The 22,467-nt window shown below is 35.3% G+C and overlaps 1 protein-coding gene across 1 annotated transcript in view; it reads right to left on the reverse strand.

Annotated features, from left to right (window-relative positions):
- The window catches only part of LOC136025483 (LIM and calponin homology domains-containing protein 1-like), a 120,501-nt gene that overhangs the window by 65,128 nt on the left and 32,906 nt on the right, over positions 1–22,467 (reverse strand). The window contains exons 3-5 of the mRNA XM_065701516.1: positions 12,586–12,768; positions 8,206–8,357; positions 461–806 (exon numbers count right to left, since the gene is read on the reverse strand). Of these exons, the coding sequence (XP_065557588.1) occupies positions 461–806; positions 8,206–8,357; positions 12,586–12,768 (681 nt within the window). The remainder of the gene's footprint in view (positions 1–460; positions 807–8,205; positions 8,358–12,585; positions 12,769–22,467) is intronic.

Consider the following 22,467-nt stretch of genomic DNA (forward strand, 5'->3'; position numbering starts at 1 on the left):
CTGATCTTATGATCCACAGGCATGCACGCAGGCATTGGATAAATGATAGGGACTTCTTGGATTGGCACTTGGATGCTTTTACCGTCATACACCCTCAATGAGGTACTTTCACAGAATTTTATTTCAAGGGGGAGGGTGTTTTAAGAGAGTTCAGATTCAACTAAAACGCAAAAAAGGCAAACTATATGATCAACTTCTTTATGAAAGTTACAGAAAATTTATGAAAGAAATCTTGTCATTTTTAGGGAGGTCTTTTCATACAAAACCTAATTATTATTTTACTTTATTAATTTCAAAATGAAGATATTTTTAGCCTTTTGGGACTTGTTCCTAGTGTAAAAATTACATGTCCCCATTTATTTGACTTCAAAAGGTTTTTAGTGAAGGGAAATAATTTTTTTCGATATGGTTGACGTTTGATACAAGTTTAGTAACTAAGTAAAGTAAAAAAGAAAATTACTGGGTTCTCCTTCGTAACTGAGCTAGGCGAGTCATCTTTATCTAAGTTGGACTGTTCTGAATTTGAGGTAATATTATCCGCCAGATTTTGATTAACACCACTTATTTTCAAATCATTGGAAAGCACCGTTTCAGAGCTAACTTTTACACTTTGTACACTTTTTCCATTACTATATTCGATTTGTGATTGGCTTGTCACTTTCTCAGTTGTTGCTAATATCACCGGCTCATCAGATTGCAGAAAGGGATCGTCAAAGGGATGGTCAGAGCTTTCTCCAAAATCCAAAGTCCCACCGTCATCATCATCTGGGTAAAAACCAAAACTAGGTTTCCGTCCAGACGACCTGCTAGAAAATTAATTTGAAGATTAGACTACTAATGCTGAATATTTTCAATTAATATTGACATACTCCACTAATAGTGGATATACATGTAGAAAAATATTTAAAACAAGAGAAAGAAAATATATGTGAAGTATATATATACGTGAAAATATATATACGAAATGTGAAATTAATGGCCAATGAGAGGTCTTTGGCAATAAAGCAATGGCAAAAGAATTTTTTTTTTAATTCAGAGTAACTCCTATGCAAGAAATCTCGAACGGAATTGATTTCTGTATGTACTATTACTCCTCTTCGGGCCTTATCCTCCTTGCCCGATCGCTACCCATATTCTACAGGTTTTTCCAGAGTTTAAATAAAAGCTACAAAAAATGGCTACTCTTTGCTATCATCCTCCTTGGAAATTATATAGCATTTCCTCCTTGAAAATACTATCACCCTTTTCATCCAACTTTTTGAAACTCCCTTCTTTTATTTTCTATCCATAGATTATTTATTTAGCATACTTAAGACCTTTGCATTCCTATTTTGGATCATTTTTTGTCTAGGTCTCTAATGACATATAAACACAAACTCAATTCGTCCGAACGGAACTGTATGTAGCTGCGATAGTCTCTAAATTTATGCGGATATATTTTGAGGAGATCTATATATAACAAAAAGCAGAAGAATGTAGATGGTAGTAATACATTTTTCATATTTGGGCGATACTTTAAAACACCCTTCACGTCCAACTTATCCTGAATAAAAAATATCCAGAGTACGACCAATAGGGTTGGCAAAGTGATTTCATAAATTGGGCCTTCAAAGTGTCTTTCCTCTCTATACATCGTTACCCAAAAAACAAGTAAATCTTTATGTTTCGTTTCATTTCGTTTTTTGTTTTTATTACAAGCTGTCTGTAAATTTGGTGTTTTTAATAGTTTTTTCCTAAACTTTGTCACTCAAACAACCAGCATATCATGACATCTTTTTTCAATTTTAACTTTTTTTTTTTACTGTGACGCTTCTTTGTCTATTAAACGTTGCAAATTGTTATTACAACATACAAAATTTCAATTTGTTAAATATTGCCTCACACTACCAACATTTTTGAATTATTTCTATCGTCCGCCCAAACGAGACAGCAGGAGGGCCCTCCTTTGGCTTACTGATTACGTATATCGAGCATCTCGGCTACTATAATCAGTTCAGTTAGAAGGCAGTTGCAGAAATAGCTACAACCTAGTGCAAAGCCAAAACCAGTTTATAGTAACGGAATGTCAACACTATTAAGGGATGAGCGAAGTATGTGTTCTATGTTTTATTTTTTAAGCTAAAAGCTGCATTCAAATTCCAAAAAAAAATCTGCTTTTAATCGAGGCTATTAATGGACACTAAGAGGGAATACAGCTGCAAAAACTTTCTACCCCTCAGTTCGATCATCACACTTTGCAAGTCTTGCATCAAACCAATCACCAAGTATGGATGCCCGCTGCATGCTGGTGCTCCGAAAACATTGTTGACACCACTCTGAAAGACTCAGAATATGGCAGGTTCAGTCTCCCCCTCCCGCCGACTGTCTCTTAGTGAGAGATTTGATGTGGCGTCGATGGCTGTTATCAACAAGTATACAAATTCACCTCCTTCTCTGGAGCTTTCTTGTATTGAGTCTTCAATTTTTTAACCGACAATACAAACACGAAGGCCACAAAGCTCGGACTACTTATCTTGAGGCTGGCTAGCCGAGAGCAGAGTATTTGAAGAACAGCTTCATTCGACGTTGCATTCCAATCGGGAATGATCTTCCTGGGGAAGGTATCCCTAAAAGTCTCTCTGTTTACTCTTTCAAAAGAAAATTCAAAAGTCATCTGACCCCTCGATAAAAAAAAAGACTAGCAGCAAATCAGATATTTAATTATACCTAGCGTCGTAAGTTTAAGGGAAAAAGAAACAAATAAAGGAGGAAAATCTGATTGTAGAATCCTTACTTTTACACTCCAAGCAATAAAAATTTAACTATTTCGTGCACAAAGACACTATTCGGAATAAGGGTGCAACCTCCTTACACTAAAAAAATATTTAAATTATGTAAAAAAAAAATGTGGTAAAATCCAAAATAAAAATTGCCTCCTGCCCAGTATAATTCTTAGCTATTAGCCCAAGGCAGATCTACACAGGAGAGGGGAAGATTGGCTCTAGGTCCAAAGTTTTTTTTTACTTTTAAAAAAACAACATAAATATGCCTTCTTCTATATATATTGAGCCCCTCCCCCTCCCAACCCACATAAAAAATAGAAGCAAATTCATGTTCAAGTGCTTGTTGAACCTCTCCATGGAAAATCCGTCACTTGGATTTTCCTCTACATAGAAAATACGTTAGATGTTTCATGCTTTCTTTGAATTAACGTATATCAGATACTAAACTGTACAAAAAAAATGTGTTTCCTCACTTTCTAGGACTCTAACGGAAGAACTGTTAAAATGGTTTTGATGCGATTTACGGACGAAGTGCGACAGCTCGCCAAAACACCATCTTTTTGGCAGTTCATCTAGGATCAGATGAAAAGCGGGATATGTTTGAATAGGGTGGGAAGAACAAAAGAAATAAGAAAACAAAGGGGGGAGTAAAACGAGAAGCTCTGAACAGATTGGGGTGATGGAGGAGCGTGGATGTGATGAGTCGTCAATAGTAACAGTATAGTCTACGATATAATTTAAAAAACTAAAAGTAATTGCATTGCCTCAATTACTATTTAATTATGACAATTATCTTTCATAATCCTGATCGTTAATCTGATCTTTGTTGAAATACAATGTGCACAGAGCCTCAACCCAAGGAGTAGTTTGATGGATTTCTTCTTCCCCAAAAATGAGGAAACTGTGGAGAAATAATCTACTTTTTCAAACGTTAAATCTTCAAGGAAAATTTTCTGGATCCTCACCCCTCCCCAAATACAGTTGGAAACATGAACATCTTTTGGAGCCAACCTATAGAAGCTAAGAATAGTATTACAGACTTAATAGATTCTAGCTATGCTTAACATATGTAGCGATACACTAGCGCACTGTTTAAAATTAGACTTTAAATTATGCTAAGTAGCTAAAAAGGACAATAACCTGTATACATTGAGAAAAACTAAAATGCCTTACAATGATAGAGAGAAGAAGATGGTATTTCAAAAACGGAGGTTCAAAGACAATGGAATAGGCTAAAATGAAATTAAGTGTTGGATTTATGTTGCTCAGGTAATGTGAAGGGTTGTACCAGCCTTAGATGGGCTTCACCGACAAAAATGTCACAGGAGAAACACGCTGATTTTTCTCTTTTTTTGCAACCACTTAAACGCTGCAGGTATCAACCCCTTAAAACTTTTAAAATGGCGTGTCCCAAGAAGAATCTTTCTTCGAAAAAATGATGACATTTATTACTTCGCCTCAAAACATTAAACTTATTGATTGTTTCCGCGTGATCGTAAAAACAACTTGATTCTAGGTCTATCACCCACTTTTTGCCAGACAAACACTTTACTAGTAATTGCAAAACTACTATATTTCATTATTATTTACAATGGTTGCGTAGCCATTTGCACGAAGAAAAATTTTTCGACCCTAAAATGAAATAGCAACGAATAAAAGTAGACCAATTAGCAAAAGTATGTAACCTCTCATCCATAAAAATGAGCAAGCTTTTTTTCTACAAGTCACTCTTCATGTCAGAAGAAAAATCCTTAAACAGTGAAACTTTGAAAACCGCCAGCGACTGAAGAGTAAAAGTCAACAGTTTAAAAATTTTGGCAATCAAAGAGCGCTGACCATCGTGAAAAAAAAAATCGTATGACTATTAGCTCAAAAGTTTATTTTCTTGGTATGAGCCAACATTCGAATTTTACTACTAAATAGGAGTAAAGAGTAAGCTCCCAATTGTTTAGCAACGAGAGACCATTCTTCAGCAATGAGAGAGGTGCCATTCTCAGCCCAAACCCAGAAAATTAAATAGTAAACTCAAGCATAAATCATAAACAAAAATGACTTGCTATAGTAGATGACGACGCTTTCGAAAACATGGCGAAACAGTTTTTTTTATATACCTAAGAATTTTCTATGTACCAATAAAAAATCAAAACATTTTTTTTTTGGAAAATAGGGTCAGGGAATCGTTGCAAATCTTGTCTACTTTTAGATTTTAGTATACCTTAAATCTGAACGGGTGCTTGCTTGAATGGAGCTTTCAACTCAAAAGCAGGAAAAATTGTCCAGAGAAACGAAAGATTGGCAGGACAACTCAGACCCACTCAGATATAGACTATAAAACTCCCCTTCAGCTCATAGACTGTAGGGTCTGGCTTCAAGAAAAGCGAAAATCATCCTTGTTAGCCCCAGTTAAGAATTATAGGTTTCCGAAATGTAAGGTCATTTTTATCAATCCAGTCGGATGTCCATGTTTTCCGTAAAAATCGCTGAGATTAGACACTTAAAACTTTCTCGAAATAACGAAAATCAGCAGGAAAAAAAAGTTATTAGTTATTAAGGTTATTAAGGTTATTAGTTTTTAGTTATTAAGGTATTCTAAACATGAAAAATAACAGTCGGCGTAAGTTTGAAACTTGGGTATTTTTTCTTTGTTATTTCGCGGATAATTTGTGTCCAAAGTGAGTCGAATTGCCTGGTGTCATAATATTTGACTTAGTGATGAAATATCAGGAGGGTTTACAATTAAACTGAAAATCTGTAATATTCAGTACACTCCCAAACTACAAACCTAGATTCTAATTAACGCAAAAACGAAGTTAATGCAGCAGCAACTGAAGTACTTAGAAGATACCAGACTTCTTTTAGAGTTACAATATACGAAAAATAAATCAAATACATTTGTTCTTGTTTATTTATTCGCCTTTTTTTAAGAGTTATTATAATTCTATTTGTGAAATTTTACCATTTTTTACATAGATAAGCTATTCAGTTTTGACCACTTAACTTCAAGAAACAGCATGTTTCAAATTTGTTATTTAGGAATTACTTCATTAAATATTGAACCTTCCATCTAACTAACTGGGGAGTACCATTTTAGATTACACTTTTTTTATAATATCCACCGATTACATATTGTAATATCTTCAAACACAGCTAAAGAGGGATGCTTCTCTCCGAAATATTTTGTCCTGAAATTAACTTAACGCTAGTGATACCCTGTGCAACTGCCCCTCCCTTCCCGTCTCGGATTGTGTCTATCATTCAAATGTGGTATTTAATTTCTTTACGTTCAAACAGTTCGTGGCAACGAACTGTAAGTAAGGAGCAACCCGGCTATTTAGTAACCGAAATTCTAAACAACGGAATTTTGATACCTTTAGATATATCAAAAGAATTAATAAATAAGTCTCGTTAAGTTTAACCTTACCCATCAAAGGTTACGAGACTTAGAAAATTTGCCTGATTTTCTAAAAAAAAAGGGGGAAACACCCCCTAAAAGTCATACAATCTTAATTAAAATTACATCATCAGATTCAGCGTATCAGAGGACCCTGCTGCAGACGTTTCAAGCTATTATTTTTAAAAATGTGGAATTTAACATTTTTTGCCAGAAGAAAGATCACGGATGCGTGTTTATTTGCTTGTTTTGTTGTTGTTGTTTTTTTCCAGGGATTACCATATCGACCCAGTAGGTCTAGAGCATCAGGAGAAGGCTCATTTTTAAAAGAAATTGGAAATTATAGTGCCCTTTTTAAGTGACCAAAAAATTGTGGGAAACTAGGACCCCTCCCACTCCACGTTTTTCCCAAAATCGTCCACTCAAAATTCTGAGATAGCCATTTTGTTCAGCATAGTTGAAAAGTCTAATAACTATGTCTTTAGAGATAAAATGAACCCCCACAGCCCCTGGGGAAAGCTCTTTAAGTTACAAAATTTGCCATTGTTTACGCATAGTATTTGTTATTGGGAAGCATGCATACATTTTTCGGGTGGGGAGGGAAGGATGAATTTTGGCCGGGAGGATTTTGCACGGGGAGAACTTTCCATTGAGAAGGAAGTTTCCAGGGTGTGAACTTTTAAGGGGAATTTGTATACTGGGGAATTTTCCAGAATTCCTGTACTAAATTTCTTTATATGTCTTGCTTTCTCTTTACCGAATCAATTTTAGGAGTGGAGGTGTTAAGGGTAATTGTCCGGGGTAAATTTTCACCAGGATTGAAGATATTTCCATGAGGAGGGGGATTTTTCAGTGGAGGTGGAGCCAGATTTCCTAGCGTTATTTAAAAAACAATTAGAAATTAAATAAAAATAAGTTTCACTGAACGATTTACTTTCAACTGAAAGCAAGGAGCAACGTTAAAACTTAAAACTAACAGAAATTTTTACGTATATGGGGGGCTGCCCCTTCCTCAATACCTCACTCTTTACGCCTTGAAATTGAAGATTTTCCCCAGCTATTTAAAAACGACTCCTGAAACACAAGGGTCGTTTGATCAGAACAATAAGTAACTTCTTTAAAAGTTCCAAAAAACTTTAGCGTGAAGAGCGAGGTGTTGATGAAGGGGCAACCCCCCTCATATGCATAATAATTTCTGTTCATTTTAAGTTTTAATGTTGCTTCTTATTTTCAGTTAAAAAACTACTTTTTTCTTATTTAATACCTAATAAAATCAATTACAGAATAAATTTAGTATTGACATAAGTAAAAGAAACTAGAATTGAAGTACAATGCAATTCTCCTTTAAAAGGTATATATTATGGCTATGAAGGTATTTTTTCTTTCAAATCATTATTATTAATATTTTTAATATAATTTATCTTTTGTTTTGTACTATTCCTCTAGATTTAATTTTTAATTGAGCAAATAAATTTAAAAACAAGCACATGCATATCGATATTTCCAGTTGAAGTATGATTTAATGCTCCAAAAATTTTGTATCGTTTTTATTTTTTTCATAATCAAGTCTCACAAGAAAAACTACTGATATATTATCATTTGCTTTTTTACTTAGTACTTAGGTCTTCCCACACGGGATGTCGCATGAGGCAAAAACGATGTCTCTCCATGACGACCTCTCTTGTGCTTTAGGCCAAAGATCTTCGAGCGATTTGATTTCCCTAACTTCTTAAACAAAGCCTACTTTATTCATCCCAACATGCTGCTTTTACGACTCAATGGCCCAAGCAAACAAAACGGAAATATTTTCCAGTCTTAAAAGCGAGCCATTAATGAAAAGTGGATGCGCGACACAAACCAATAAAATTAGCCTTCTCATCCCTCCATAAATTTTGAAGCCTAGTTATTCAATTAATTGAAAATTTAGGAATCTTCTACAGAGCCTATGTGTTTATATAGCAATATATAAAGGATAAAAAAACGACTGTCACAGATTAGTCACAGATAGACAGTCACAGAAAAAAAGATGATATAATCCTATAATTTATTTACCTTCCCAACATTTCACTGAAAGTTCTGTTCTTCCTCGCTTTTGACTCAAAAGATCGTATGGCTTCTTCCTGTTCAAACTTCTTAACCTCAGATACCCTTCGAATGACTGGGTCTTGGCGTTTTCTTCTAGACATCTTCCAACCTTCCAAATTCTAAGAAGAAAAACCCGTCAAGATCATTTTCCTATAGGACAAAGAACAAGCACTGGTTTCACAAAACTAGGCTTAATAGGCAAAACAAGATAATAATCAGTCCAGTACACAGGGAGAGGGAAGACCATACAAATACATAAATTCTTTACGACTCAAAGCATATTTTCATTTATTTTCCAATTAATTTGCCTGTTCTTACATTTCTACGAATTTGCCCCCCCTCGTCAAAAAATACTACGTACATGCCCGAAGGCTGCGATCATTAAATCAAAAATGTTGCCTACTGGATCATGTGATTGCTCGGTAGAATGGGAAGGAGGCGCAGTCTTTAGACGAGGAGATACAGAACTTTCAGACACTTTCAGAGGCACCAAGTTATGCGAATTTATGAAAAGGTATTAAAGCCCCTTGGCTCCCAAAAAAGTCATGACATGAACTTCTACAAAATGCTTATAATATTAAGTTATTCCATCAGAACATCGTACAAATAAAAAAAAACATATGTTCCCTAAAATCTCAGAATATTTCACTTTATTTGCTTCAAAAATATTGTACCTTTATCGCGGCATTATATCCAATATTACCTCAGAGGCAACCTCAGAGGGACTAAGTCAGTTTTATAACTTTAAAAAATAGCACGCCATCCCTGGTTCGAAAAATGAAATAATTAAATTAAAATGAAAAGGTGATCATCAAGAGCATCTTGCTGATTTTTCAAAAAGGAATGGATCTTTTTAATCTAATTCTTCCCCTAGTATTTTCTGATTTCTGAATTCTTCCTAAATTACCAAAAGCATAATCTGACAAAGCTTGGACAGAATCCAAGCAGAAAAAACGAATTACATACATTCACCGGTGAATGTCGACCTCCAATTTCGGTCTTTTACGGTAGCATATGCGCAATATACTGCCGAATACAACTCATCATGGTTAAAAATTAAGTTTTGACAATCAAATTATATTAGTAGGCATGTCTAGTAGGAAAATATCATCCGTCAACTTAGAGTCACGGATAAACATGACAGTACGACTGCAATTCTAGCCAACTCAACGCTTTTATTATTTTATTTATTTAAGAATTAACGACGCTTCTTGACTACTAAGGTCCCTGCGTCGGCCCTGCAGTGCATTCCTGCAGCGTGATTCGATCTCTGGGTCCCATATTACCAAGCTAAGGTCAAATCCACTGCGCCACCACGGGACTATAATATTAACCTACTTTTGAAATTTACGCCAAGAGTAAAGTTTTCATCGAAAGTCTGTTAATTGTTTCATACAAAATCATTGCTTCGTAAATCCCGATCCAAGATGATTTTAACAAGCATGTATTACAACATGACGAATTTGGTTTCGATTGCATATAGCTGGACACATAGACAAATAAGGGGAGGGGGGAATTCCATCATGCATTTTTCGAGTAACCTGTCCTCTAAAATTTACAGAAGACTACCAAAAGATACCCAAGGAATTTGTTTATTGAGCAATCAAGTACTTTTGAAGCAAACTTATGAAAGGGTAGGGGTATTTGAGCCCGTTCCCCCTAATCCCACCCTGTGAAATATTAGGAGTGTTGATTGATTTTGCACACTTTCCGTGTCATAAACTTATTTTTTGTGATTTTTTTTCCAACTTGTGCCCCTCTTAAAATTGCCCCAAGTAATGAATAATCAAACAGATCTTCATTTCCAAAATATTCCAGAATTCATTTGTCTTTTTTCTTTTCCACTCATAACCTTTCGGTATATGAATGATTCGTAATAAACTAAGAAATTTTCATTTTTATTTCTGAAACTAATTAGATAAGAAAAAAATCCACCTTGAAAAGTTCCGAGAGTTGAGACATTTCTTTTTTGTTACGGAAGACTATGACGGCCAACTATCTCTGGCAACGATAATGAAAACTAAACATGCTTGTTAAGAGGAAATGCACTGTTTTTTTCAATCTACAAATACAGCACAAAGAATATCCTTAAAATTGTTCCGTACATACTTTGTTTAAGGACAGATAAATTAATAAACACCTAAGTATGATTATCTAAATACGATCATGTGCAGTCTATCTCCACTTACAATTATAAATATATCAGTCATAATAGGTCTAGCCAAGGACGGATCCAGGGGAGTGGTTTTACGGGGCCCATACCCCCCCCCTCAGAAGGTCTAAATTGCATTAATCATTGGGCAGGAAGGGTGAAAGTGCCGATGGTTGAGCCAAATTATATCAGTGCTCCACTCCCCCCCCCCAAAGCAAAAACGAATAATTCTGCATCTGCCCCTTCTTCTAACAGGAGGACGACATTCATGGAGATCATTATAATTCAAATCAGCAAAGTGCCCGCGGTCTGTATCACTATTCTTGTGTCTCAAATCCCCATAAAAAACACTTCACCTATCAGAAAAGTATATATTTTTAAGCTTGTGGCACATTCCATTTTCCAGATTCTGAGATTTCTGATTCCAAAACGAGCGTTCCAAGTCAAAATAGTATGTAGCCTATATTCTACGACATCCAATTTATACACATTTGTTTGCAAGCGTTTTTAAGCTTGTTGATTAACACGACGACGTAAAATATCAAAATACGGTATGTTCATATTTCATAAATGGAGTTAGCATTACATCGAGGTTGGTATGGCTTGAAGTCACTAATTGCGAATACAAGGCTAAAATTGCAATATGAATATCGTAGAGTAATACACAATATTTGGCTAGCTCTCCACTCGAGGTCCATTCGCAGCCTGCAACGAGAACTCAGCAGCCAATCCAACTAAAATTGAGAGACATCTTAATGTTTCAGTTTTTCGTTCTGAAACGGTCTCGGTTCATTGTGGGGTGGTGTAGGGAGTCGAAAGTTGAACTGGAACCATTGTTAAATCATATACTGTAATTGTGAATGTTTTGGACCAGGAGTATACTATAGTTGTATTTTTAATAAAGAATTAAGATTGTATTTAAAAAAAAATAGCACAATTTTTCAAAAGCGAAATCTTAGGCAAAAGAGAATGATATCTTAGAATAATAGCTCAGATAAGTTTCTACCGACGAACATATGTTATTTCAACAATTTGCGCTGGTGTTTGAAAACGCACCAAGTTAAACCTAACAAACAAGTAAGTTTTACTAAGAATTCTGCACTGCTCGCCGACATATCTCCCCAACACAAGTGCCGTCTCATGCACTGTTACAGTTCAATAAGGTAAGGTACCTTCCGAGAATATCCAAAAATTTGTCCCGATAGACATCTCGCCTAAGGATATTTAAATATTAAAAAATGTGGAACAGTAAGACATCTTAATCGTTATTCAGACTAGCTGCAAAATGCTCCGCGCAAGCAGCAATGCTTTGATCTAAGAGATAGCTACATTGTGACTTTGCTATTCAACATTAATTTGGCAATTTTAATCTCATATTTATAATTCGTGATTTCAAAAACCTTGAATACCAAATATCAACCGCCATTTATAAAATATGGTCTAACCGTGTTTTGGTTCCAAAACTTCTAGATTGAAATATTGGCCTTTTAACCAACAATGACTTCAAACTGAATGGGCAAACCCCGTATCCCACCCCCTGGATATGTCCCTGACTATAGGCTACATACTAAACTTTGTCTAATACATTAGCCTTAGAAGAATTAAAAAACTAAAATTTTGATTTAAAAAAAAATTACTCTACACTTGACTGAGGGGGAGTTTGTGAGATGTTGTGGTGGTGAAAAGTTGCACCGATGTAAAAACATAAACCCTTCAACACTTAAGAGTAATTTTAAGACTATTATATTAAAATGGGAGAAGAACTCAACTGAACCGTTATGATTGTAATTGAGACCCGAAGAGGACAACAATAACCGACAAAAATCTTAGTTTATTACTGGAGTCCCTTACCTATACACTATATATACCTAGATTACTAAACATGTTCAGAGCAAAGTTACGCAACAAAGGTAAAATCAGTGGTAAAACATTTTTAGAAACAATCAAATAAAAGAAATTAATCAGAACGATCCAATATTTTTCTTTCGGTTTAACTTCTTTTTTTTAATACTAAATAGCATTTAAAAATTAGAGACATGCGAACAAAACAAGCATCCAAAGATCCCTCCAGGTTAAATACACAAATCGATTTAACAAAAAAAAAAAATAACTTATAAGTTGTCTAAGACTTAATACCGAGACATCCTATTTAACACTATTTTTCGTGTTGCTTTAGTCAATATTTCAGTGTTTACCTTTTGCCAGTCTTCATCCTCTTCCTTGACAACCATTTTTGCTTTTCTTAATTCTTCTGCCTTTTTTAATTGCTCCTGGGCTGTTACAAATAACTTGGCAGGACCACTTTTGACAAATTGCATGGGATTACTTGGTGTTTTGGCAGAAACTACTGTGGTCCTTGTAGGAATGAATTCCCCATCCTGCAATTAAAATGGTTAATAAGTTCAGAATTTGACCCTTAAACTAGTTGACCCAGCTAATCTTTCTTAGATCAAGCATTGAGGTAGTTAGCTAACGGCTAAAGAGGACAAGCACCTCTAAAGCAAACTTCCCCTCAAGAAAAAGTGAACGAGCAAACTTAGAAGCTGTTTTGGCTAGCATCCTTCAAAGCATATTATTCGCAAAATTGGGCTTTACAATCAATAACGGTTAAAGAGCACACAGGAGTATAGGCGTAGAAGCTTACAAATAAAAAGAGAAATCAAAATGAGTCAAATAAAAACCTAATGTATGGAATAATAATTGCAAAATAGCACAAGTAGCATTTCTATGTTCAAAAAACACAAGGTCCATCAGCACTATAAAATCTTACACGTGTATAGGATCAAAACTTTTTTCTGGGGGGGGTTACTCTGAGGATAAGGCTTCTGAGACAATGAAAACATTTCTTTTTTTACCGTCACAAGCAATTTTGCATGCACTCTCAAACTTCTGCAAATGTGTTCTATGAGCACTTTTAGGAGAGTAGCTTACTCCATTCTTCCCGTGTGTAGGTGCAGTGTCTTTCAAATAGTGTTGTTCCAAAATGTTTTGTCTCATAACTAAAATATGTTTGACATTTACAGATGAACGTAAGTTACATTCCTGTTTCAAACAGTTCGTGGTAAGGAACTGTAGTAAGGAGTGATCCGGCTCAATAGTAAACGAAACTTTAAAAAATGGGACACTAATGGATACTAATAGATACATCAAAAGAATCGGATTTTTATGCTGATTTAAAATATATAAGTTTCACCAAATTTAGTCTTACTTATCAAAAGTTACGAGCCTGGGAAAATTTGCCTTATTTTGGAAAATATGGGGAAACAACCCCTAAAAGCCATAGAGTCTTAGCAAAAATAACACCATCGCAATCAGCGTATCAGAGAACTCCCTACTGTAGAATTTTCAAGCTCCTATCTACAAAAATGTGCAATTTCGTATTTTCTGCCAGAAGACCGATCACGGGTGCGTGATTACTTGTTGTTGTTTTTTCCAGGGGTGATCGTATCGACATGGTGGTCCTAGAATATTGCGAGAGGCCTCGTTGTAATGGAAATTGAAAATTCTAGTGCCCTTTTACGTGAACAAAATATTGGAGGGCACCTAGACCCCCTCCCACGCTCATTTTTTCCCAAAATCAACGGGTCAAAATTCTGAGATTGCCATATTGTTCAGCATAGTCAATAACCTATGTCTTTGGGGACGATTTACTCGGTCACAGTTCCCAGGGGAGGGGCTACAAGTTACAAACTTTGACCAGTGTTTACATATAGTAATGGTTATTGGGAAGTGTACAGACGTTTTCAGAGGAATTTTTCTTGGATAGGGAGGGGATTACATGGGAGGATCTTTCCATGGAGGAATTTTTCATGGGAGGAGAGGATTTCCATGAAGGGGTTGCAGGATTTTCTAATATTATTTAAAACAAAAACAATGAAAAGATAAATGTGAAAAATTTCATATTCCTCCTAAATATGCATCTCCTCCTAAATACTTGCTATTTACGCTAAAGTATTTTTATTAATTTCAACTATTTTTTCTACTGCCTTTGTGATTCAGGGGTCATTCTTAAAGAATTGGGACAAAATTTAAGTTTTAGTGTAAAGAGCAAGGTATTAAAGATATACGTAATCATATACGTAATAAAAATACACGTAATAATATAGAAGGTCGTTACGTAAGTTAATTCGGAAGTTAAGTATATTTTTTATTCATAAAAACGTTCGTAAGAAATTAAAAGTTCTAGTTGCCTTTTAAGCAACCAAAATATTGAAGGGCAACTAAGCCTCCTTCCCCACTTTTTTTCTCAAAATCCTCCTATCAAAACTAAGAAAAAGCCATTTAGCCAAAAAAAAATACAAATTTCATTCGAAGTATTCATGTGCGGAGAGCCAAAATCAAAACATGCATTAATTCAAAAACGTACAGATATCAAATAAAAAAAAACAAGTTTTTTTTAATTGAAAGTAAGAAGCGATATTAAAACTTAAAACGAACAGAAATTACTCCTTATATAAAAGGGGCTGTTCCATCCTCAACGCCCCGCTCTTTACGCTAAGTTTTTCACTGTTTTAAAAAGTAGATTTGAGAGAAAGAGTCAAACTTTAGCGCAAAGAGCGGGACGTTGAGGAGGGAACAGCCCCTTTCATATACAGAGTAATCTCTGTTCGTTTTAAGTTTTAATATCGCTCCTTACTTTCAGTTAAAAAAAACTTGTTTTTATTATTTAATTCATAGAAAAACCTGCAAAGGTATACTATCATAATCATGTGTTGGACAGAAGTTTTCTTCTGAGGTTAGGAGCATAAATTGTAAAAAGAATAGAATAGACAGTTATTTATCGTTTCAAATATCTTTGCCAGAAAATTATTTTATTGTATGTTTCAGAGACCTACTGGGGAGTATTTTCCTCCACCCTCACTGTGTGCATTGCTACTAGACTGTTTCATGACGTTCATTTTCAAGTCAATGAACTCCCCTGTCCCTGAAAGGCTAAAAAAAAACTTATTCTCATGTATATTTGTCTTATAATGTCGCAGCATTTTGCTGACAGGTCTGTTTTTTATAACTCCAAGGGAGAGGGTAAAAACGAACCAGCTTTGAATTGTTCATAGCTATGGTTAAATATCCAAATTTCCAGTTTCTCTTTTTTCATTTAATAGTTTTTTTTAGAAATTGGACTGTTCGGAGTTCCAGCAAGATTACTGAAATGATTGTTCTATTATTATTATTCCTTACTTTAAAGTTATCTCTTACTCCGTGTTTTCTTTTAATTAACTCGTTAATTATGTGCCTAATTGCTAATAGAAAGTGTGGCTCTACCGAAAATCTCTTTCCGACAAGAGAGAAAAGCAGAAACGCATATTAGAGTTTCCACAGACCAAGTATAACTTGTCCATGTGTCCTTTAAATGATTAATGGCTTTAACACTAGAGCCCTTTCTATTTACTTTCTTAAAATAAAAACAGTTTGGCGTGTTTTGGAAAAAATCAATCAATATCTTCTATCCACGGAAAGCACATTTAGAGTAAACTATGTTGTTTTCTCAAAAATTAAGGACAGCGAAGGGAATCTCTGAGACATTGGCGAATGACAGAGGACAGAACAAAACAATGTACCAAATAAACAAAATAAAATAGAATAAAAAGTTAAAGAGCATCACATTCTACGGAAAAAAATATACAATTGAATGTTAAATTAATTTAAGAGGAACCATTCCAAGGAAACTGATTGGCCAAGGGGTAGGTGATGGCTTGATATGGCGAAGCTTTTCTGTCATTTCTTAAAGCATATGGGAAGGTAGTGGCCCCCGGCCACAACCAAAAGAGCATCCCTGTCCGCAAATGCCAATTATTTATCCTTCCTCTGTTTTTTTAGTGATTTGGCTTTAAAAATAACATAAAACCAAGACCGTTGCTTGGTTGGGGGAGCGGAAACTTGAACCTCGAAAAGTCTTCAGTTTCCAGCCCCCTTTTGTTAAAAGTGTGTAAACAGCCACCGGTCAATAAAAAAACAACAACAACATGTAAAACCATTAACGTATTACCAAGGGAAGGGTATAAAATGGTGAATCAAATCATTGGTAAAATTCGAGTTTAGAGGCTTCTTTTTATCTTGAAAAATAGTTTAAATTAGTTGAGTGAAACTTTCAGAAATGAATCCAAGGTACATCCTCCCACAAGATAATCAAGCGAAAATCCCCTAAACTAGAATTTTACTGAAACGTTTAATTGAGTTGAATTTCTTGAAAAAAAAAAGAATTATATAAATATTTAGCAAAATCCACAGTGCTTTACGTACAAAAATAACACAGTTTCAACTTAGTCTCCCCCGTAAGACTCTTTTGCCAGGATAAAACAGGGGTTTAATCATTCATCGATTTAAAAAAAAAGTATTTCTTTGAACTTAGTACTATTAGGTTCCCTTTTCATACAATTCGAATTCAGAAGTGGTTCCCTAGAAGTTTAGAGAGAGAGAGAGCGGAAATCAAAAGAAAAGTTTTTCCCAAATCAAATTTCATTCGACACACAAATGTCAGTATCACACTCGCGCCAAAAATCATAGGAGACTACTTACGATAATAAGAATAGAAACAGCCTATTCTGGGAACTAATCCAAAAACAAATAAGATTTCAATAGGCTATAGAGAGAAGCTAAGAAGAAAAAAGGTACATGAACAATCAATCAAAAAGACAATGAAATAATCACCGTGATGATGAAACCGAGTACTCACGCACTACCGAACAAGACAATATACCTGTTAAATGTTTTAATGATAGGTTTTCACTCCTGAATTGACATAATCAGCAACGGAGAAGCTACCTGGCAAGCCTCGAGGCCGCAGAAAAAAGACGCTTTTTTGATGAAATCCTAGGTTCGGATCGATAATGACCAAGTAAAAGCTGAAATAATACTCGAAAAAAAAACACAATTAAACATATAAAGTTCCTTTTCAAAAACCAATATGGTGTAAACTTAAAAGTTCTTTACCTTTTGTAGACTTAGAATCCCAATAGACTACCCTATATCATCATTGCAGCAATAGCTCCAACCTACTGAAGAGCCAGTCACCACCCATTGTGACGGAAAATTTAAACAAGGATTAAAAAAATCTCCTTATTGCCAAAAAAAAATTCTGCGTACCTCCCTGTGAACTTGTATTGTAAAAACGTAAATTGTCTGGATTGGAGACAAAATTTAGCTAATTTCCCATAGCAGCTCCCAGGATTTTGCTGACACGATCTTTCGATGACCTCTATACACGTATAATGTCACTCGATTTGCCTCTGCCCCAATTCAAGTCACCCATCTCAATATCTTTCTGTTCCCGAAATACTGAAGTATAGCATTTTGATAGCCTAGATACACTTAGTGTCTGTAGATTTAGCTCTTTATTTCTTTTACCCTTTCCCGCGAGCCGTAGTTCAATATCCATTTGCTCCCTCCACTCTCAACATTCCCGTATTCCCTAAGCCGTTCCTAAGATATTGCAGATATGCCGTATTGACAACCTGGCAGACCATAGTGTCTTCTGATTTATATTGCAACTTAATTATATATAAAATATAAGTATCATGCGGGCTTATACTATAAAAACATTATTTTTGTCTGCAATTGTTTAGGCCCATTATTCCATCCCTAACACTTAACTTCAATTTCCCTTACCCCTACCGCACTCTCTTCCTTTCTCCAGCAGTGCCTGAAAGCTTGTACTCGATCTATTTACTCAGTTGCTTATTCAACTCCATTTTCACACTTTTTCTATTTATTTTTTTTTTCTTTTTTTTTTGTACCCTGATTTCAGCTTATTCCTAGGAAGTGGTAAGGGTCACCTTTACGGGTTTTACGAAACGTGCGGACCTTAGGCCGAATTGATGAATATGACTTTGCAATTTGGAAACCATCGTAGAACTCTTGCCTGGGGCCAAAAAGGATAGTTTTTGCTTGTGTTTCTACCCATTTCTGTTAGTGATTTCAACTGAGTTTATCATTCGGTTTTTCGCACTTGGGATTGCGGTAGAGAAATGGTATCAGATATACCTCTTAAACTTTAAAAGTTCTCTCATTGCTAAAGAAATTAGAGTTTATCCTTTGTTCCTTTCTAAGTGATGACGTTAGAAACTTGGCATATGGCAAAAAAGTCAACTTTTGAACTAAGACACATAGATTTTTTTTCGACTGCAGTCGATAGCTCTTGATGAGCTGATTGAAGTATGTCATCCATTTTTTGGTAGAGAAATTGCTTCATGAGATATACCAGTTTGTAAACTTAAAGTGGTTGACAACTTCAGTAGTAAGGTACATAGTGAAACCAAAAATTGGTCGATACAGAAATGGTATAAGATGTGTCTCTTAAACTTTAAAAGTTCTCTCATTGCTAAAAAAAAAATAGAGTTTATCCTTTGCTCCTTTCTAAGTGATGACGTTAGAAACTTGGCCAACGGCAAACAAGTCAACTTTTGTACTAAGATAGATAGATTTTTTGTTTCGACGGCAGTCGATAGCTCTTGATGAGTTGATCAAATTATATGTCATCCATATTTTGGTAGAAAAATTCCTTCATGAGATATACCAGTTTGAAAGTTTAGAGGGGTTGACAACTTCAGTAGTAACGTAAACACTGAAACCAAAAATAGGTCGATACCAACTGTGAGACATATAGGGGAGTTTTAAGCAACAATTGGCTGTTAGCTCATGATCATCTTCGGCAATGAGGAGTTCAGAACTTTTGCTAGTTGGTGTACCTATTATTTGTTTCCGGTGTATTTGATGGCAAGACCGATTTGATCCCAGTGGTAAGACATGTAGGGGACTTGTAAGTAATAATTGGCTGTTGGGCTACAATCATTTTCAGCGATGAGGGGCTCGCAACTTTTGCTAGTTGCAATGAGGGGTTTGCAACTTTTGCGAGTTGGTGTACTTAGCATTTATTTTAAGATCCTTACAGATTAACAACTTCAGCATTTAATCGAAGCGAGGAAACGAGGAAACCAAAGTGTTACTCTCGCACCACTTTACTCGGCAAAGCCGAACAAAGGTTGCCGCAACACCTCACGTTGTCCATGCAACGTAGATCTAAGATTGTGCACTTCTTGGAATCTTGGCATTGCAAATGGTTCATAAGAAGTCACTCAAAATACAACTTATCAGGGACAAAACGTTTTCCGGCCAATTTCAGGACCCCAAAATACCCCAACTTCAAAAACTGTACGGTTCTCCTGGCTGAGGGAACGACTTCTGGAAGTTTCGAGCTAATCAGGATCAAACATTCTTCCCTTTTCCATAATCTAATCTATGAATAAAAAATCAGCAACTTGCATAATTTAAAGCGCTTGCCAAGGGCTGTGAGGGCTCACAGCATCGTAAAGGCATATTTGTTGAACCTATCAACTATTCTGAACAAAATGACTACCTCAAAATTTTGATTGGATGCCCTAAATCAATGAATAAATAAAAGCCAAAACGAACAGGAATTACAATAAAAAATTTATTCACATTGAAAACGAACATAAACTAAGAGGAGAAGGACTGACGGTCCTCGTACCTTTTATAGACCAGAACATAATTTGCATTTTATTCAAAACAATCCATATTCCCAGCTATGCATTTTTATTTCTCATAATATCGAAAAAACACAATAATAACCAAGATTACTGAAAAAAGCAACAAATTAATGAGGATTGGCTGTTTTGCTGATCTTCATCCCTGAATGTCTCAACAATTTTGGATTTACTAAATTTAGAAAACATTTAAAATATATTTCGTTTTCAGTAAAGTACAAACTATGTTCTGGTCTGTTGAAGACACGGGGGAGGGGTAAGGTCAGTCCTACTCCTCTTAGTTTCTGCTCGTTTTAAGTTCGACTCGGTTGTTTCTTTTAATTTCTGTTCATTTTGGGTTTTATTTATTGATTGTGATTTTCGTAGTTTTACACTTGAAAAATTATTTCAATTTATCTCAACTCCTCTTTAGTTTAATGTAGCTTATTACTTTTCTTCGAAAACCTTCTTTTGTGGAAAGCTTATATATTAGACTAATTCCTGCTCGGTTTTCATTGGCATAACCATTTTCATTGGTTAAGAAAAGAATATTTCAAATATCTTTGGTTTTTCTCTATAGGAATTAAGATTTTGGCTTGCTATTCCTATGTTGGGCAAAATTGTCAAAGAATCTAAAAAAAACGCTCTTTTGACGATCTGGATATACATATTCTTCAACTTTTCCTAAAAATTAAACTTAATACCCTATTCTGACATTGTATCTCAGCTATTTTGACAACCTGGACGCACTTAAATCCTTTTGATCTAGTTCGATAGTAAAAGCAGAAGTAATAATAGTAGTAGCCCTTAAAGTTTCAACTTAATACCCTTAGTCGTCCTTGAGACATTGCTGAGACGTCTTATTGACAACCAGCAAGCGCAGAGTCTTTTTTCATTCAGTTTTAAAGAAGAACAAACTTTCTGTTAAAGCTCTTTCTTTATACACTATTCTAATCCTAAGATATCCTGCCTGGATTTTTTAACAGCCTGGCTAATTTTCACAACCTGGATACACTTAAACTATTTTAATTTAATTCAATAGTAGCAGTACTGGTAGTAGAAGTAGTAGCAAAAGTAATGGTAATAATGGTAGCCCTGGAAGTTTGAGCCTAATACCTTAAGAATATGCTCGGATATTACTTATAAACCCCTTTGATAACCCACATGTATATAGTATTTTTTGATTCAATTCAACACCATTCTCACTATTCCTTGAAACTTTTAATGTCCTTAGCATTAGCAGCAGTAGTAGTTAGAGTAGCAGAAAAGTGGGAGCTTTGGGAGATTATTAGTGACAGCAGTAATAGTATTAACACTACGGGTTTTTGGTCTAGTTTGGCATCCCCTCTTCATGTCCTGATAGTTTCAACTTAATACTTTAAACCGTTTTTGAAAGGATAAGCCTTTTTGATAACCAGCAAGCAAATAGTATGTTTTGATTCAGTTCAAAATTCCCCTCAACAATTCCGAGAAATTGCACATTAAAACCATTAGCCTTAGCAATGAGAGTACTAGTAGCAGTAGCAGTAGTTGTGCTACTACTACTACTACTACTACTACTAGTGGTAATGAGGACGTAGTTCATTATTATTAATTCAACTGGCACCTCGTCGTGCCCTGAAAATATCGACCTAATTTTTTAAGTCGCTCGTGAGATACTGCTGATACACACTTTTGACAGCATGCATAAACATAGCGTGTTCCAATTTAATTTAATATCCTTCTCCACATTTCTAGAAAATTTATCCTTAATACCAGCAGTAGCAGTAGAAATAGTAGTAGTAATATGCATATAGTACGTTTTAGTTGGTTCAGTATTCCCCTCAACATACATTAAAAGTATCAACTTAATACTCTATGCACATCCTGGAATACAGTTTTTCCACTCTTGTTATAACTTGCATAGACAAAGTGTGTATTTTTGTAGTTAAAAATCGTCTGCAACATTCCCTGAAAGTCTCCCAATAATACCCTTAAATCCATCTGCATTAGTCGCAGCTGTAGTTGTTGTTGGTGTCGTAGTAGCAGTATTAGTTGTAATAGCAGTGGTATACACATAGTGGATTTCAATAGTTCAAAATCCCCTTTAACATGCCCTGAAATTTTCAGCTTAATACCCTTGACCATGCCAAAGATATTGCTAAAAAGCCTTTTAGACAACCTGTATGCACACAGTGTGTTTGGATTTCATTCAAATTCTTTCTCGGCATTCCCTATAATTCCACTTTTATACTCTTGGCCTTAGCAGCGATAGCCGTCGCAGTAGTAGTAGTTAGAGTAGCAGAAGTAGCAGTAGCAATTTGCATATATTGTCTTTTAGTCAGTTGAATATCCCTCTCATTATACTCTGAAAGTTTCGACTTAATGCTCAAAGCTGTTCCCAGGATATTTTTGACGTGGTAGTAGCAGCAACAGAAGTAGTAGTAGTAGTCGCAGTAGTAGTGGTAGTAGTATGAGCATGTCACATTTTAGTCAATTGATCATCACCTGGAAGTTCCAGCAATACCTTAAGCCATTCCTAAGCTAAGCCCTTTTGACAATCTGCATGGATATAATGTGTTTTGATTTAGTTCAACACTCCTCTAGGTACTCCCTAAA

The sequence above is a fragment of the Artemia franciscana genome, chromosome 3, assembly GCF_032884065.1.
Source record: "Artemia franciscana chromosome 3, ASM3288406v1, whole genome shotgun sequence".
NCBI classification, from domain to species: Eukaryota; Metazoa; Arthropoda; class Branchiopoda; order Anostraca; family Artemiidae; genus Artemia; species Artemia franciscana.